At 44.7% G+C, this 19,462-nt stretch overlaps 1 protein-coding gene across 4 annotated transcripts in view; it reads left to right on the top strand.

Annotated features, from left to right (window-relative positions):
• PDPN (podoplanin) overlaps positions 1-19,462 on the top strand; it is a 31,794-nt gene that overhangs the window by 5,665 nt on the left and 6,667 nt on the right. For all 4 annotated transcript variants that reach the window (XM_073903325.1, XM_073903326.1, XM_025856557.2 and 1 more), the window contains exons 2-3: positions 14,880-15,010; positions 17,151-17,280. In XM_073903325.1, coding sequence (XP_073759426.1) covers positions 14,880-15,010; positions 17,151-17,280 — 261 coding nt within the window. The remainder of the gene's footprint in view (positions 1-14,879; positions 15,011-17,150; positions 17,281-19,462) is intronic.

Below are 19,462 nucleotides of genomic sequence, written 5' to 3'. Positions count from 1 at the left end.
TGAGATTCTTTGGCCATTGATAGCTGGAAAAAAAGCTTAGGGGGGCAGATGGGGCTTGATCTTGGCTGTGAAAAATGGTAGGATTGGTTGGACAAGGTGGCAGGGAAGGGCAATCCAGGCAGGAGAGATTGCTTGAGCAAATGCACGGAAGTTAGAACAATCTGGAGTTTGTATGGGAAGATTCATGAAGGCTCGCTGGTGTTGGAGTGGGGGTAAATTCAGGGAAAGGATGAATCCCTACTAAGTGGGAGAGCTGAACCTTTTTCTGTAGGCAATAGGCAATGATAGCAAATGAGAGTAAGGTGAGCCATGAATAGCAGTTGTCAGGAAAAAAAAATGATGACAAGAACCATATGGGATTGAATCTAGTTTATGGGACCACTGGGGTGGGAGTCATGAGACGAGAGACTAAGTGTGGTGACCACAGAATGGAGAATGAGATCAGATTTGGGGAATAGGAGCCAGCATGACTTACAGCTCAGAATTTCCTGATTTCTTATTCTTACCTTATTTCCTGAGTTCCCACTATTCGCCTCTTACAACAACGTAACATTATTAAAATTTTTTGATAGTTAATTTGCAGATCATGAAATTAATCCTTTGAAATTGAATAGTCAGGGATACCTGGCTGGTTCTCTCAGAAGAACACATGACTCTTGATCTCGGGGTTGTGAGTTTGAGCCCCACATTGGGTGTAAGAATGACTTAAAAATAAAATCTTAAATGAAGAAATTGAATAGTTAAACCACTAGAAGTTGCTGCCATTTTCACTCTCCCCCCATTTCCTGGTGACCACCGATCTGCTTTTTGTGTCTATGGATTTGCCTGTTCCAGATATTTCATATAAATGGAATCAGACAATATGTGGCCTTCTGTGCCTGGGTTCTTTCACCCAGCATGATTTCAAGGTTCATTCCGGTGGTAGTGTGTGTGTGTCAGAATTTTATTAATTTTTAATGGCCAAATAATACTCCATCTGTTATTTATCCATTCACCACCAATTGATGGACATTTGGCTTGCTTCTGCTCTGGGGCTATATGAATAATGTGGCAATGAACATTCGTGTGGGTATGAACAAATCTTTATGTGGATGTATGTCTTCATTTCTCTCAGGTATGTACCTAGGGGTATAAATGCCCGGTCATATGGTAACTCCATGTTTAACTTTTTGAGGAACTGCCAAACTACTGCATCATTTAACATTCCTACCAACGATGGAGAAGGGTTCCAATTTCTCCACATCCTTGCCAACACTTGTTATTTTTGTGTTGTTTTGTGTTGTTTCATTTTTTGATGGTAATAATCCTAATGGGTATGAAGTGGGATCTCACTGTGATTTTTTTTTTTTTTTTTTTAGTATTTCCCTAATGACTAATGATGCTCAGCATCTTTTCATGTACTTTTTGGCTATTTACATATCTTCTTTTTTTTTAGTATTTTATTTTTAAGTACTCTCTACACCCAATGTGGGGCTTGAACTCACAACCCCGAGATCAAGAGTCACACACTCCACCAATGGAGCCAGCCAGATGCCCCCGTATCTTCTTGGGAGCAATGTCTATTCAAATCTTTTTCCCATTTTAAAATTGTGTTGTCTTTTTGTTGTTGAATTCTTTATATATTCTGGATACCAAACCTTTATTAGACATAGGAATTGCAAATATCCTTCCCATTCAATTTCTTGATGGTGTCCACTGAAGCACAAATTTTAAAATTTTTGAAGTCCCTTATATCTATTTTTTTCTTTTATTGCCTGTATTGTTGGTGTCATATCTAAGAACCCATTGCCTCAGCCAAGGTCACAAAGGTTTACTCTTGTGTTTACTTCCAACAGTTGTGTAGTTTTATTATTGTTTAAAAGATTTTATTTATTTATTTGACAGAGAGAAAGAGTACAAGCAGGGGGAGTGGCAGAGGGAGAGGGAGAAGCAGGCTTCCTGCTGAGCAGGGAGCCTGACACAGGGCTCGATCCCAGCTGGGATCATGACCCGAGCTGAAGGCAGACACTTAACCAACTGAACTACCCAGGAGCCCCAACAGTTCTGTAGTTTGGGATCTTACATTTAGGTCTTTGACTCATTGGGGGTTATTTCTTATATGTGATAGGAAGTAGAGGACCCATTCCATTCTGTTGCATGGGGCTCTCTGGATGTCCCAGAATCATTAGTTAGAAAGGTAATTCTTTTCCATCAAGTTATCTTGGCACCTTTGTCAAAAATCAGTTGCCCATAAATGGATGGGCTTATTTCTGGACCCTCAATTCTATTCCATTTTTCTATACATCTATCCCTATGCCAGTGCCACACAGTCTTGATTACTGTAGTTTTGTCGTAAGTTTTGAAGTTGGGAAGTTTAAGTCCTCCTACTTTGTTCTTTTTCAAGATTACTTCGACTATTCTTATCACCGTATTTTAGTTATTTGTATACATCTCTTGCCCTCTCTTGCCGGTTAGAGAAGAGAGCAGGACCCATGTCTTACTCAGCACCTAAGAGAACACATGATTGGTACATTGTAAACATTTGTTAGGAGGAAGAGGGAGGAAACACAGTGATCCAAGCCTCTGGGGAGAAATGACAAAGAGGCAGGTGATAGAATTTTAAAAATCAGGTTTGGAGGGATGATAGGTTTGGAACCAATGTTATAAGGAAGAGTTCAAGTTTGTGCACTCTGTTTTAGACACAGGGACTTTGAGGTAATAATAGGACATCCAACTGGATGTATTTGATGGGTACTTGGAAAGATAATCAAAATGACATCAGAGGTACACCCTAGAGACACAGTTTGCTGCCTGAACTCCTCCCCATTCATCGGAACAAGGGGAGACAGATGGTAAGAAGGCTCAGAAGAGATTCCCCCTACCTAAGAACAATTCTTTTTAAAAAATCTACCGAAGCACACTTCAAACTCCCCAACCAGGCTCAGGATCAAGGCCAAGGGCAGCTAATGGAAACACAGCCACATTCTGCACATTCCTGTAAGGCCTCATCCTCCTTGGTGCACAGCTGGGCTGTCTGTGAGCTACATGGGTGGATGGTGAGGTCAGAGCCAAAGGGGCTTCTCTTTTCACTCTTGCAAAATCAGGGCCTGCTCAGCTGACAGCCCTGAGTGAATCAGAAGCTCAGTTTCCGAGCAGATGGTGAGTGTTTTCCCACTCTGCCACCCCGTTGAGATGCTCAGCTCCGAGCTGGACTTCTAAAACAGGTTTTAGTCATTTGATTTTTCAGGCACTAAGCAGTCCTCTCTATGAGGTGGGCTTTCCAACGGGCCACCGGACCCAGCCAGTTCCAGAGAAGTTATAACAGAGGTGTTGATTCCAGTTTACAACGCTGAACTCATTTCCTCTTTTACTGAGAACATTCTGCTCTTGGTCAACAGAGAAAACCTCTCCCCAGGTTGAGTAATCTTGGTTGAGGTTGTAATCAACAGCCTCGAGTTTTAACACTTGAGTTCTGAGCCCCAATCGTGTTTGGGGGTGAGCGGGTAAGTTGATCTGTGAAGGCTGAAAAGTGTGAATATTCATGTATTCATTCATTCAGCTCTCAGAGGCCATGCCCAGTGGCTGGGCCATAAACTTATAGTGGAATGGGATGTTACTCCCAGGAAGCTTAGAGATGCTAGCAGAGAAAAAGTAGTCAGTGTTGGTGTTACCAAGCCTTGTTCTAGTTTAGAGGAATTACTTTCTCTTGGCACCCTGGGAAGGCTCTGAGGGAAGAAGCATCTCGCCTGGGCCAGGTAGATGAGTAGGTAGGGTTTAGATGGACAGTGAAGTTGGAAGGATGAAACTGCAGGTGCCCTTGGCATCCAAAAGCCCACAGAGCAGGTTTGGTGCCACCCCAGCCCTTGCCACGTGGAGTAGAGAGAATATGAGGGGAGCTGCAGAGAAATGACCATTAGGTATGAAGCCTGCGTGACACAGTGGTTCGAGCGGGGTTTGGCGTCTAACAGATCCGATGTGTAATTCCTGCGTCACCACTGGCTAGCCACGTGGGTGGTTTCCTCTCAGCCTCACCATCCTCAGCTTCAAAATGAGAATGACATTAGTTTGTAAGGCGTTTGTAAAGATCAGGAGAGAGTACCTGGCACCATGTTTTGGACATTCTCCAATAAATTCAAAATAGCAGCCATTATTATAATACCTACCTCCTTAGAAAAGCAAACCGGTGCAACCACTGTGGAAAACAGTGTGGAGGTTCCTCAAAAAATTAAAAACAGAACTACAGGGGCAGCTGGGTAGCTCAGTTGGTTAAGCGTCTGACTCTTGTCTTCTGCTCAGGTCACCTGCCGGTGACTTGCTGGGAGGTTTTGCTAAGGACATGGAAGCTGATCTCAGAGTCCTGAGATCAAGCCCCAAGTGGGGCTCTATGCTAGGCATGGAACCTGCTTGGGATTCCCTCTCTCCCTCTCCCTTTACCCCTCCCCCTCCCTGCTTGCATTCTCTCTCTCTCAAAAAAAAAAAAAAAAAAAAAAGAACTACCATATGACCCAGGAATTCCACAACTGGGTGTTTATCCAAAGAAAATGAAAACGCTAATTTGAAAAGATATATGCTGTTTACTGCAGCATCATTTACAACAGCCAAGATACGGATGCGACCCAAGTGTCCATCCATAGATGAATGGATAGAGAAGATGTGGTAGATATAGACAATGGAATATTACTCAGCCAGAAAAAGAATGAAACCTTGCCATTTGCAACCACATGGAGCTAGAGAGTATAATGCTAAGTAAAATAAGTCAGAGAAAGACAAATACTATATGATTTCACTCCTATGTGGAATTTAAGAAACAAAAAAGAAAAAAAGAGAGAAACCAAAAAACAGACTCCTAACTATAGAGAACAAACGGGTGGTTGCCAGAGGGAAGGTGGGTGTGGGGGGATGGGGAAATAGGTGAAGGGGATTAAGGGTGTCCTTATTGTGATAAGCACTGATGTGACTAATGTGTAGAATTATGAATCACTATATTGTACACCTAAATCTAATATAACACTGTATGTTAATGATACTGGACTTTAAAATAAAATAAAATACCTACTTGTTGGATGGTCATGGAAAATAACCTTGAAGATTTGTGTAGGGCGCACAGTGGGCCTCAGCTGATTCTCCCCCGTCAGGGGAGGAAGGATGTAGGTGGCTGGGAAGTCTGGTGTCCTGTCTAAAGGACTGCATGTCCTGGTCCCTCCACCTGCCAATGACTTGCTGGGAGGTCTTGCTAGGGACATGAACGCTGAGTCCCCAGCCACACGGGCCCCTCTCCTTTCTTGACTGCTCGTGTTCAGCTGCAGAGACCTTCAGAATGCTGCCTCTTTGGGGCATTGTGCATAATGCCCCCTCTCGGAAGTCAGGGAACACTGCTCCAAATCTTAATGTGTGGCATTTCTTCTGATTTCTCCAGAGGAACTGGTGACGCTTGTCTGATCTCAGCCTTGACACGTCTCTCTTGAATTTCTCGAGGGAGGCACATGTCCCCGGTGCTGACAGTGGGTGATCACAGCTCGGCCTTGGCTGGGCCTGCAGGGGCTGCCAAGATGGGACACAGCGAGTGGACAGGCTTCTGCTCACAACACACTGGACAGCAGAGCCACAGAGCTCATCCTCAGAGGTGGATTGTCCTATTCTCAGCCATGTTCAGGGGAAGCTATTTAACAACTCTTGAGTGAAGCTCAGTGGACAGTAGCAAGAATATCGTAACATAAGGGTTAATTCAAAAGAAATGTCCTACTTGGGCGTCGGTGTGTTCTTTTAGTCAGTCGTTCAAAAAAATATCTGCTGAATACTTATCGTGGTGCCAAGCACTGGGAATATGGGGCAGTGTGGGCTTTGTGGCGGGGGGCGGGGGGTAGCACTGTGCATCCTGGAGGAAAATTATGGATACCGTGGGATACTGAGTGGCTGGGTCAAGCCTTCAAGGAGCCGCTTCAATTTTCCATGGCCGCACTTTCAGTCTGGTAAGCAGTTTACCAGGAGCCACGGAAAGGGTGGGAATAGAGAGGAATCCACTGGCCACATCAGTGATTGTACTGACCCCAGCCCAGCATCTGCCAGGAGTTGAAGGCCGGCATACAGCTCTGGGTCAGCAAGTGGTTTTCGATATTCCAAGGAAAGGCTCCTTCACAAGGTCAGAGGATGGGCCAGCCCTACAGGACGAGAGGATTGATTCCAAAGAGGTGGTAAATGAAAGCAAAGTCCTAACACCTTTCTTCTGGTTGCAGAAGCGGTAACTAAGGGAGCAGCATCAAACAGCGAAATTTAGGCCATTTGAATTGAGATGAAGGACCCTATGAAGATCTGAGTATCAGCGTGGGTGGTCTGCAGGGCTCTAGGTAATGTTGGAGGTTGGCACCTTTCCACAGCTCTAGGTGTGTTTATTTTCAGGCTTCTGAGCGCAGTATTGAGACATGGGGTGATAGGCACAAGCCTGCGTCTGGGCAAAGGAATAAAAGCAGGCATTTTTTGCTTATGTTTTCCAAATAGATGTTTTGACCTCTCTCCAAAAACATTGCTTCATCCCAGATGTAATTGGGAAGTGAGGGGCGTGGAAATGCTAGGATTCATTATTTATTAATTATCCGACAGTTACTCCTACAGGGGAAAACCAGAACTTCCTAGGATGTCGTAAGAAAAAAAAAAAAGAGCATTCTCTTTCTCAGCGGCCACAAAACCCATCCCACAGCCACGTAGTCATTCATCTTCAAAGCTTATTTGTGCAGTGAGATGCTGGAGCAGCTCAAGATGCTAGGAAACCTCAGGCAACACGAAAGATTGCCTCAATCTGTTGGCTGACGCTGCAGGTTTTCTTTGAAAACCCCAAGGATAGCTCAGCTTGTGACTTCTTTATTTTTAAAATCAGCTTTCATAAGATGAAAGCAGAGAGGGAGGCAAACCCTAAGAGACTCTTAACTCTATAGGAAACAAACTGAGGGTTGCTGGAGGGGAGGGGGTAACTGGGAGATGGGCAGTAAGGAGGGCACGTGATGTCAGGAGCATGGGGTGTTACACGCGACTGATGAACCACTAAACTCTACCCCTGAAACTAATGATACCCTGTATGTTAATTAATTGATTTTAAATTTAAAAAAATGTTAAAGTATAGCTAAAAAAATAAAAGTATTGTTAAAAGGGTATTATCTGAAAAACTACAGTTAATTTAGAAATAAATATCTAAAAAGAAAACGGAAAAAAAAAATCAACGTTCCTGTTTTAAGATAAAATGCTATGGAAGCTGCTTCTCCGGCTGTCTGATTTTTGAGGCTTCAAGTCAGCAGAAAGGGGACTGCGGGGAGCTTCTCCCTCATGTGGACATGGAAGCAGCAGAGGCTCTTAAACTTAGGGAGAGGACTTTTGTGACTCTCTTGATAAAACAAGGGGGAAGTCCAGTAAAGGACTCAGCGTCATATACTCAGTACATCCATTCATACCCTGAATGTTGTTTCTCCACGGAGCTGTAACAGGTGGGAAGATGAATTCTTGGCTCCAAGGTTTGGTATTGATTTCTGACTGTTGGTGGGTGAGGACTCTAGTAGACATATCCCGGTCATTACCTGTCTGGGTTTTTTCCCTTGCCACCTCAATGTCCTGGTGCAAGCATCAGCCACTCCTGCCAGGACAGTGGGATAGCCCGAGGGTCTCCCTGCTTCCTTCGGATCCCTGCACCACCCCCGATACACACACCCCATTCACATGGCACTCTGACTCAGGTGATGTCATCTCCTGCCTTCCCCTCGCACTCCAGTTGAAAGGAGAACCCCACCAGACTGGCCCTCCGCACCTCCTCTATTCGTTTCTTCCATCCAGCCCCACGGACCAGTCTGTTTCTTGAGTGTGCACTGCCCCAAACTCATTCTGGGCTTCCAGGTTAGACCATCTCTTCCCATCTGTAGTTCACTTGCTCATTCAACAGGTACTTACTGAGTGTCTCCTATGTGCCGGGTATTCTAGGCCAGGGGGGCATTGAGGTGGACAGCGTTTACGGAGTTTATGTTCTCGTGGGACAGCCAGGTCGTGAAGATCCAGCATGAGTGGTTGAGTACTCTGGCATGTGTGTGAGGGTGTGGGGAGTGTGGGGGAAGGCCTCTCCAAGAAAGTGCCCTTTGAGGACAGATCTAAGGGGGTGAGAGAGTGTTATCTTGAGATTTTCCTTGTTTGCTTGTTATGAGTCCCCTCCCCGCCCCCACAACAGTACCCCAAATCATGAGAGATCTCACTTCGTTCAATTCTCCATCTCTGGTGCCCAGAATGGGGCCCAGTACTTAGTGGGTGAACAGGGAATATTTGGGGATATAGAGGTGGGCCTTGGGAAGGTTCCAGTCTTGACCGTTGCTGCTGCCTTAATTTCAGAGCAAGTAGGGCTGTTACACCGTTGTAAAGCAGGTCACACTTTAACCTGCCTCCTATAATCTACCACTTCAGAAAGCTTAGTCCTAGAAGGGACTCATTTGAGGAAACTGAGGTTCTGGTTCCTAAATAATGGAAGATTCTAACCAGATGGGATTTCATAAAAGGACGTGTGATGCAAGAGGAAGCAGTTGCTTCTGACAACCAGGATTATAATTTATGAAAGGATGGGCGGGGGGCGGGGTGGATGAAGAGGAAGGATGTCAGAACCCAGGGAGGGGCCAGGGGGCTTTCTGGCCCACGGTAGCACAAAGATGTCTTTTGTTGTGTTGCTGAGTACACGGATGAGCTGTTAAAACACTTGGCTTTGTGTCCACTCACCGACCCGGTGAACTAGGCAAATCATTTAATTTCCAATGTTAGACAATTATTCTGACACTTGTTAAGACAGTTGGAAGAATTTATTCAAGGGCGCCTGGGTGGCTCAGTTGGTTAAGCGACTGCCTTCGGCTCAGGTCATGGGATCCCGGAGTCCCGGGATCGAGTCCCGCATCGGGCTCCCTGCTCAGCGGGGAGTCTGCTTCTCCCTCTGACCCTCTTCCCTCTCGTGCTCTCTATCTCTCATTCTCTCTCTCTCAAATAAATAAATAAAATCTTAAAAAAAAGAATTTATTCAAGACTACTGCAATAGGGGAGAGAGATAGGGGTTCAATTCTAAACACAGCAGAGATAGCTGGGGATTTATAACCAAGGAGCAGAGTATGGGGGGTGGAGAATGGAAAAGTATGGAGAGAACACGTCAAGGGTAGGGGGTGGTTCTTGCTAAACTGGCTCAACAGGATTCTTGCTAAAGGCAGGCCTACCACTTGGACATCAAAGGTGGGGGATGGGGAACTTGGTCAGGCGGGAGCATGCTCTCTCAACTGACTTAGCGGGGTTCTTGCCGAAACCAGACCCTTGCGAGGACGGACGAGAAGCCCAGCTAGAATTTGGTCAAGGAGAGATCTTTGTCGGCCTCACTTTCCTAATCTGATAAAGGGGACAGGGATGCCAGTGCAGCCCACCCATGGGGCCATTTTGAAATGAAGTCAGTCAAAAGGTAATAAACAAATAAACCCTTTGTGGTGGGGGTGGGGGTGGGTGTTGTTATAAAGCTGGGCCTCCCACGTTAGGTAGAAGCTACAACTTGGAAAGACCTCGATGCACTTCTGTTCAAGTAGCCTGCTCTCTTAGTCCTAGAAGGGACTCATTTGAGGAAACTGAGGTTCTGGTTCCTAAATAATGGAAGATTCTAACCAGATGGGATTTCATAAAAGGACGTGTGATGCAAGAGGAAGCAGTTGCTTCCTACACCCCTACGTCCGTGCTACTTAATTCACTCGGCAGCGGATAGTGGACTTGAAGAGGAAGGGGGAGTGGATGGTGAGGGGAGCACAGATTTAGGAGTGAGCTCTGGAAAGAATCTGCAGGCAGAGGATGGAATGGGAGTGAGGGCAGAAGGCAGTGCGCGAGCCGTTTGACCTGGGTCTTGTGCTGAAAGTTCACTCCCATGACTGTGACATGGTATTTGAAAGAAGACATTTGTCTCAATGAGAGCTAGTTTTGAAGCAGCGGGGGAAAGAGGGTTTATTGGGACCAACTGGTCAATCTTTTGGGGGGAAATCAAATTATATCCCCATTTTGCATCACACTTCAAAAGAAACACAAGACAAATACAAGTATTCAGTGTAAGAACAAAACCATAAGGACGATCTAGGTGAATATTCACATCAGCTTGAGCAAGGGTTTGTACCTATGACATCAAAGGGAAAAACAAGCTTAATGTTTGATTAGCGAATGAGCTCAGGACTTCCAAAAGAAAGATGCAAATGCCAGCTCATCAAAAAAAAAAAAAAAGTGTTTGCGGCAGCTCTTACAAAGAATGCATTCCTAAGGTATAAAAAACACATACAAGGGCATCTGGGTGGCTCAGTTGGTTAAGCAACTGCCTTCGGCTCAGGTCATGATCCTGGAGTCCCTGGATCACATCGGGCTCCCTGCTCAGCGGGGAGTCTGCTTCTCCCTCTGACCCTCCCCCCTCTCTTGTGCTCTGTCTCTCTCTCAAATAAATAAATAAATAAAATCTTAAAAAAAACCACATACAAAACTATAAAAAAGATGAATACCATAAGAGAAAAATGGTCACAGAAGAAGAAGAAGACCTTTTTAATGGCCAAAAAGTAAATGGAACAACTCATCACCATTTATCTGGAATGTAAATAAAACCAGAAGATTGCAAACCCTTATTTAAAACACTTTTATCAAGATCTTGGGACTATTACTATTACAGTCACAGTTCTAAATTCTAAAATATTTTAAAAGAAAGGGATCCCATAAAAATACATAAACTGGAATAATTTTAGAGAAATCAGTCTTCAGTGCGAAGAGGAAAGTGGTGCCCAGTTAGCACTTTCAAACCAATAAACATCTCTTCAGTTCTTGCTTGTTCTTAAACTTGAGAACCTGAAGGTAAAATTGATTTATCACATCTTCTCGTGGTTAATTATAAAGTTTGGCCTAGCTCTTGAGAGAATAACACCTACACACAAATTCCAAAGCAGATGGATGGGTTGCTGCCTTATTTGGAAACTTGCAATGGTTCTGACCCCCACCCCTCCCCGCTGGGTAAGGCTGGGTGAGACAGGAAAAGGTGTTCCCGTGAGCATGAGGGTACTCGGGGCACAACGGACACTGTTATTGTAGGTTCATCGCTGTGCTTACATAAACAGCTGGGGGTATTGCCTGTGCACACACGTGTCTTCGGAGGAAAAAAGAATCGGAAGATGGAGGCATCCATACAGGACTTGAATTTCACCCGTCAAGGGAAAAGGGCGTTAATTGCTGGCTGGAGACTCAGGTTGCTGGGCTGGTAGGAACTCTTCACCCAGGAAAACCTTCCACCAAAATAATAAGAGGGACAATTGAAGATCTCTTGTTAGAGATCAACTTTCCCATGGAGCGAAAAGAATACCAGGGCAGTGAGACAAAAGCTATGCATCTTAATCATGAATGTCATTCATAAAACACCCTTTGTCTATTCAGGGTGATTTTAGTACTTGGCTCTGTGGGCCAAGTACAAGAAGGAATTTTTATCAAATTACGCTTTCAATGAGCTGAACTTTCTATGAAAGAATTCGAACCAGCTTCATTCAGCACTTGATTTTTTCTTTTTAAAAAGCAAGGGTGTTTTCCTGCTCTCGGCCGCGCAGGCTCTTCCTTGTGTCCATAGAGGCATAGGAAGCTCTGCAGATAGAGCACGCCTGGCTGGGAGGGCCCCACCTGTCCCCCCCTTCGTCCCACAGGTGCCCCCCAACGCAGGGCGCGGGCTGGTGCTGTCCCTGCTGCTGCTGCTGCTGCTGCTGCTAGGCTGGGGGCCCCAGCTCCAGTGACGCAGACGCTGCGGGGGCGGGGGGGGGGCCGCCCCCCCCCCCACCGCCACCCTGGAGGTGGCCTTGTTGGTTTTGTTGTCTTTTCAACTGTTTTCTGATGATCCCTTTTTTATATTTAAACTCTTGAGTGCTGGGACACTACTGAGGTTTCATACTAGTTTTTTTCTTTTCCTTTTTGTAAGAGAAATGAATTCATTATACCTCTGGGGTCGTTACTGGTTAACTGCCCGTGGGCCTGCTCTCCTGGCCCCAACCCACCGTACCGGGGCCTGTATCCGGAAGGTGGGGGTCCTGCGGGGTGGGGCGGGGGGAGTGCTGGCCACACCCCCAAGTCTGTGATGCCCGGGACAAAGAGAATCTGCTGGAAGAGATTCTGAGGGGTGAGGAGAGCTCAATAAAATGTTGGTTTCCAAAAAAAAAAAAAAAAAAAAAGGGTGTTTTGTTTTGTAAAGTTGGAGGATGCCATATAATAAATGGTTTTGCTGAGCAGCCTCCAGAAAAGATTGCTAAAATTGATGATTTGTTAACTGTTCAAACCAGGAGGGAAAGAAAAGAAAATGGGATGTAGGTTGTGTGTGTGTGTGTGTTTAATAAGGACTACTTGCCTGACACAGGTATATTTCCCCCTTGAGCTTGATAAATACATTGAACATTTGCCTAACACCACAGTCATAAATCCTGATGGGAGCCCATCGCTGCCCCCCCCCACCCCAGCGAGCCACCAGGAGGGGAGGCAAACTATTTGCATGCACTGAGGTATTCAGTTATTGCTAACTGGTGAAAGCCATTCCCGCCCCCCCCATGGAAAAAATAAATGCGTATGTTTAGGGAGCTCATCCAAAGCCCTAGATCGGCAGCACTGGATTAGGACTCCAGATGCAAAGAGAAGGCTCACAGAACCAGTGAATTTACTCTTGAGACTTTCTCCCTCTATGCATCAGCAAAGAAGTTCTGATCAAATATTTATTAGCTGTGCCTTTGGCTGGGCTTTCTAAGCATAGAGAGAAATAAGGTATCTTAAGGCAAGGACTAGATTGCTGACTTGAGCACTGCCTGGATACAAACATCTACTCTTTAATTACACAAGGAAGTCTCCAAGCACCCCCTCCCTCTTGCTCCTGGGATGTGCATGCTTGCTTAGTTTGCAACTCTGTTTAGCCATAGTTTCCAGAGCCACTCTGCGTATGGGGAGGGAGCCCGTGGCCAATGACTCAGATTTTTAACTCGTGAAAAGGGTTATTTGATGAGCTGAGATGACACCCTTGCTTGGTCGTGCTTCATTTGGATCATCGCGACAGAGGTTCAAGAAAGGGCAACGGTTGCTATCTGTCCCGTTCCCCGCACAATTCCACCTTCGTGTGGAATTCAACTTGCTGTCTCCCTCCACCCATCTCCTGCCCCTCTGGAAACCTTCCTCATGGGTACAACAGGGTCGTTCATTCAGTGTTAATGCAGAAAAGCCCCGGCCAGGGGCGCTGAGGTCCCTCATTGGCATAGCTCTCGGTGCGCTAAGATTTCTGTCGGGTGTCTTGGCACCGTTACTGACTCTTCCCCCATGGATAGTGACCTCAGAGTCCTCATCATTCAAGGAGACATCGGTCTCAAAATTAAATGGAAAGCAAGCTTGATTTTTAAGAGATGGGATCCGCTTTTGGACGTTCTGATTTGGTATGTTTAAGATAGAGCCTGCACCATCAAACGGAATGAGATCTTGCCATTTGCAACGACGTGGATGGAACTGGAGGGTGTTATGCTGAGTGAAATAAGTCAATCAGAGAAAGACATGTATCACATGACCTCACTGATATGAGGAATTCTTAATCTCAGGAAACAAACTGAGTGTTACTGGAGTGGTTGGGGGTGGGAGGGACGGGGTGGCTGGGTGATAGACATTGGGGAGGGTATGTGCTACGGTGAGCGCTGTGAATTGTGCAAGACTGTTGAATCACAGATCTGTACTTCTGAAACAAATAACGCAACATATTTTAAGAAAAAAGGAAAAGAAGAAGATAACAGGAGAGGAAGAAAAGGGGAGTATGTCAGAGGGGGAGACGAACCATGAGAGATGATGGACTCTGAAAAACAAACTGAGGGTTCTAGAGGGTAGGGGGGTGGGGGGATGGGTTAGCCTGGTGATGGGTATTGAGGAGGGCACGTTTTGCATGGAGCACTGGGTGTTATGAACAAACAATGAATCATGGAACACTGCATCAAAAACTAATGATGTAATGTATGGTGATTAACATAACAATAAAAAAATTAAAAAAAAAAGATAGAGCCTGCAAATTGGAATTTTTAGAAATCTTTCCAGGTGACTCTAATTTAGAATGTTTCCAGGTCTAAATGATATATATTTTTTAAAGATTTTATTTATTTATTTTTGTAAGAGAGAGAGTGAGCATGGGGTGAGGGGGCTGGGGAGGGGCAGAGGGAGAAGCAGACTCCCCGCTGAGCAGGGAGCCCCATGCAGGACTCAATCCCAGGACCCTGGGATCATGACCTGAGTTGAAGGCAGACGCTTAACCAACTGAGCCACCCAGGTGCCCTTAAATGTTATTCTTTTTTTTTTTTTTAAAGATTTTATTTATTCATTTAACAGAGAGAGACACAGTGAGAGAGGGAACACAAGCAGGGGGAGTGGGAGAGGGAGAAGCAGGCTTCCCGTGGCGCAGGGAGCCCGATGCGGGGCTCGATCCCAGGACCCTGGGATCATGACCTGAGCGGAAGGCAGACGCTTAACGACTGAGCCACCCAGGCGCCCCTAAATGTTACTCTATTAACCTGAATGCACTATTGTATGAATTATATGAAATGGCACTAGGAAGAATCTGGTTCATTACTGAAAAGGTAAGGCATACATCCCCCTGTCACCCTGCCCCAGTGAGGGGGGGCAGCTTCGCTGTTTTGTATTTTTATCCCTCTTTGCTTTACTATGGAGACCGCCAGGCCATTGTATGTGACACAGGTGCAGCAAGGAGAATGGTTTGTGGTAAGCTGGAAAGATGACCCCCCAAAAAAATCCCCGAAGGAAATGGTAAAGAAAATAATCCGATTGTAGCTGGCCAGTTAGGTCATCCAATTTCTACCTTAAGCCCTGACCCAGTCTTTCTTTTTTAGCCAGCACAGTCCGGCCAGAAGATGACGTAACACCAGGTGTCGAAGATAGCGTGGTGACCCTAGGGGCAGAAGATAACGTGATGACCACAGGCACCAGTGAAGAGCCTTATGAGTCTGGCTTAACAGCTCTGGTGAGTGTTCAAGAAGAGTGGAGTTTGCTCCATAGGCATGCAATCATATGCAAGGATATTTTATGACTGTCTTATTTCACTTAGCATAATATCCTTATGGTTTATTCATGCTGTAGCACATGTGAAAATTGCCCTTCCTTTTTAAGGCTGATTATTCCATTGCATGTACCACGTTTTGTGTATCTGTTCATCGGTCAGTAGACATTTGGGTTGCTTCCAACTCTTGGCTGTTGTGAATAGTGCTACCATAAAAATGGATGTGCAAATACCTCTTCCAGACCTTGCTTTCGATCAGGTATATGCCCAGAACTGGGATTGATGGGTCATATGGTAGTTCTGTTTTTAATTATTTTGAGGAACCTCCATCTTGTTTTCCACAGTGGTTGCTCCATTTTACGATCCCACAGTGCACGATGGTTTCAGTTTCTCTACCTTCTTGCCAGTATGTTATTTTCTGTTCTTTTGAGAGTAGCCATCCTAAAAGGTACGATCTCTTTGTGGTTTTAATTTGTATTTCTCTGATGACTAGGGATACTAAGCATCTTTCATATGCTTACTGACCATTGTATATCATCTTTGGGGAAAGGTCTGTGCAAGCCCTTTTGCCCATTTTTGTTTGTTTGGCTTTTGGTTTTGGTTTTGTTTTTTTGGGGGGCCGGTGCACGCATACAAGCAGGGGGAAGGGGCAGAAGGAGAGAGAGAATCTTAAGCAGGCTCCACTCTCAGCATGGAGCCTGATGTCGGCCCTGATCTCATGATCCAGAGATGATGACCTGAGCTGAAATCCAGTCAGATGCTTAACCAACTGAGTTACACAGGTGCCCCCTTTCTGCCCGTTTTTGAATCAAGCTACTTGATTCTTTGTTGTCAAGTTGTAGGAGTTCTTCTTACCCTTATCAGATATATGATTGGCAAATATTATCTCCCATTCCATAGGTTGCTTTTTTACTCTGCTGATTGTGTCCTGTGATGCACAAAGTTTGTTGTTGTTTTTTTTTAAAGATTTTATTTATTTATTTGACAGAGACAGAGACAGCGAGAGGCACAGCAAGAGCAGGAACATAAGCAGGCGCAGTGGGAGAGGGAGAAAGAGGCTTCCTGCCTGGCAGGGAGCCCGATGCGGGACTCAATCCCAGGACCCTGGGATCATGACCTGAGCTGAAGGCAGACGCTTAATGACTGAGCCACCCAGGTGCCCGTGATGCACAAAGTTTTTAAGTTTAATGTGGTCCCACTCATCTAATTTTGCTTTTGTTGCCTGGGCTCACTGGCATATTTGTTGAGTGCTACGTCGGCATGAACTTTGGAGTCACAGGATCACGTCCAAGTCTTCTTGCTTGTTGGCTATGTGAGTTTGGGCATGTTGTCTAATCTCTCTAGGCCTCGTTCAGACTATAGGACTAATAATAGGATTTCCTTTACAGTGTTGTTTATGGAGTAAATGAGAAGGTCTTTAAAGGGCCTTGCACACAGTAAGCTCTCAATAAAAGCCAGTTATTCCTTTAATTGGGGGAGGGAGGGCATTGAAAGATGATACGACATAATATGTACCAAATAAATGTTACAGGGAAAAAAAATGCCATTCAAGTTCAAGGGAGAGAAAGAATTAAAGCCTAGTGACCTGGTATTTTTTGAAGAATTATGACCCTAGGAAGTCAATTTTTTAGATTAGTCAATTTAGTCATGCTAAATATTTGATATTTATTTCCAGAGTACATTTGGTGTCATTCCTGTCCTCACTCTGTCATTTCTGTTTTTTTGTTTTCTTGTTTCCACTTTAAATTGATGTCATCATATATTTTATGGTTTTTTTGGCGCTTTAAATCCTTTTCTGTTATAAGGTTGAGTATATATATATATATATTTTTTTAAGATTTTATTTATTTATTAGAGAGAGAGAATGAGAGATAGAGAGCACGAGAGGGAAGAGGGTCAGAGGGAGAAGCAGACTCCCCGCTGAGCAGGGAGCCCGATGCGGGACTCGATCCCGGGACTCCAGGATCATGACCTGAGCCGAAGGCAGTCGCTTCACCAACTGAGCCACCCGGGCGCCCGCTGAGCCACCCAGGCGCCCAGGTTGAGTATATATTTCAAAACGTTAGATTTTATTTCTCTTTTGTCTCATTTCCTTCTCTAATAGGTGCCAATAAATACAGAGAGTGTGACAGACTTTCACTTAGAGGATGGACCGACTCAAGAAAGCACAGTCCATGCCAGAGAAGAGAGCCAGAGCACCACAGCCTTGAATGTAGTGACTCATCACTCTGTAGGTAAGAAAACCAGTTGCCCCCGATAGGCGTCGATCTTCTTCTATAATCAGTACATTACAAATATCCACGAACAAATCTAATGATCAGTAGGGCACGTATTGGAATGCTAAGAGTGAGTTCTGAACCAAGCCTTGTGTGCTAGGTTCAGAATTCAATTTATAGGGTTGCTAAATTGAATTTGATTTATTGGGTTGCTGAACACAGCTTTCCCCTTTGGATGACAACGAGTGATAATGTCCCCACAACGGCAAGTTAGCTACTAGTGTCATGTTGCTGATGGTAAGCTGATCCAATGTTACACTAAGAACCTTGTGTTGACACCCAAGAGCGGAAACCTTGACCAACCTATGTAAGTTGTAATAGATTCTATACTGATATTTACCATCTCACACTGAGCTCATGTCTGTACACATGGAACAAGAATCTATCCGAAACCAGTCTTACCAGGATTGGGGGCTACACTTTGATTCATAGTTGGCACCTACAGCAGTGTAAAAGGACCACTGCCTTGGGTCTTTGTCATTTGAGGTGTAGACCGTCACTGAAAATGAAGAGAAATCATTACATTATGATTTCTTTACAACTTAACAATGGAAGGAGATAGCCTCCCGATTCTAGAGCTTTCTTAAGAGAAATGCAGTTGTTTGGGGTTTTTATTTTAAAATTGCCTTATGTTGTAGTATATGGGATGGGAGCGGGAAAAAAACTAATCCTACGATAACTGCAGTGAATGCTTGCTAATGAGAAATTTTAAAGATTTTATTTATTTATTTGAGAGAGAGAGAGAGCTAGAAAGAGCATGAGTAGGGGAGGGGGAGAGGGAGAAGCAGACTCCCCACTGAGCGGGGAACCCGAAGTGACACTTGATCCCAGGACTCCAAGATCATGACCTGAGCCAAAGGCAGACACTTAACCAACTGAGCCACCCAGGCGCCCTGCTAATGAGCAATTTTATATAAATTATTTTATCGAGATAGGTGTTGCCATCCTTAAATGAAAGTAAACATAAAGACCTTGCCTAAATCGATGGTTCCTCAAATCAGTGGCACATCTGAACACCTAGAAAGTTACTTTATTGTTCAATATAAGTTTCTTTTTTTTTTTTTTAAAGATTTCATTTATTTATTTGACAGAGAGAGACACAGCGAGAGAGGGAACACAAGCAGGGGGAGTGGGAGAGGGAGAGGCAGGCTTCCCGCTGAGCAGGGAGCCCGATGCGGGGCTCGATCCCAGGACCCAGGGATCATGACCTGAGCCGAAGGCAGACCCTTAATGACTGAGCCACCCAGGCACCGCTCAATATACTTTTCTAGATCCAATCACCACTCTGGTTTTAAAAACTCTATAGCACTTTTGAGAGTTTTTTAAAAATTGCTTTATATTTGGGCTGCCTGGCTGGTTCAGTTGGTGGAGCATGTGACTCTTGATCTCAAGATTGTGAGTTTAAGTCCCACACTGGATGTGGAGACCATTTTTTATATATACATATTTTGACCTCTTTATTTAAAAAACATCTGAAATACATAGGCATAATGTGAACAATTTTCTTTAATTAACATACAATGTATTATTGTTTCAGGGGTACAGATCTGTGATTCATCAGTCTTACACAATTCCCAGCACTCACCATAGCACATACCCTCCCCAGTGTCCATCACCCAGCCACCCCATCCCTCCCACCCCCCACCACTCCAGCAACCCTCAGTTTATTTCTTGAGATTAAGAGTCTCTTATGGTTTGTCTCCCTCTCTGGTTTCTTCTTGTTTCATTTTTCCCTCCTTTCCCCTATGATCCTCTGCCTTCTTTCTCAAATTCCACATATCCGTGAGATCATATGACACTTGTCTTTCTCTGATTGCCTTATTTCGCTTAGCATAATACCCTCTAGTTCCATCCACGTCGTTGCAAATGGCAAGATTTGATTTTTTTTTTTGATGGCTGAGTAGTATTCCATTGTATATATAGACCACATCTTCTTTATCCATTCATCTGTTGATGGACATCTAGGCTCTTTCCACAGTTTGGCTATTGTGGACATTGCTGCTATAAACATTGGGGTGCATGTGCCCCTTCAGATCACTACATTTATATCTTTGGGGTAAATACCCAGTAGTGCAATTGCTGGGTTGTAGAGTAGCTCTATTTTCAACTTTTTGAGGAACCTCCAAACTGTTTTCTAGAG

This window comes from Callorhinus ursinus, unplaced genomic scaffold, assembly GCF_003265705.2.
Source record: "Callorhinus ursinus isolate GAN/ISIS: 27379988/994484 unplaced genomic scaffold, GSC_fseal_2.0 scaffold18, whole genome shotgun sequence".
In the NCBI taxonomy this organism is placed as follows: domain Eukaryota; kingdom Metazoa; phylum Chordata; class Mammalia; order Carnivora; family Otariidae; genus Callorhinus; species Callorhinus ursinus.
Note: the sequence above shows the minus strand (reverse complement) of the source record. Positions and strands in the feature narration are given on the sequence as shown.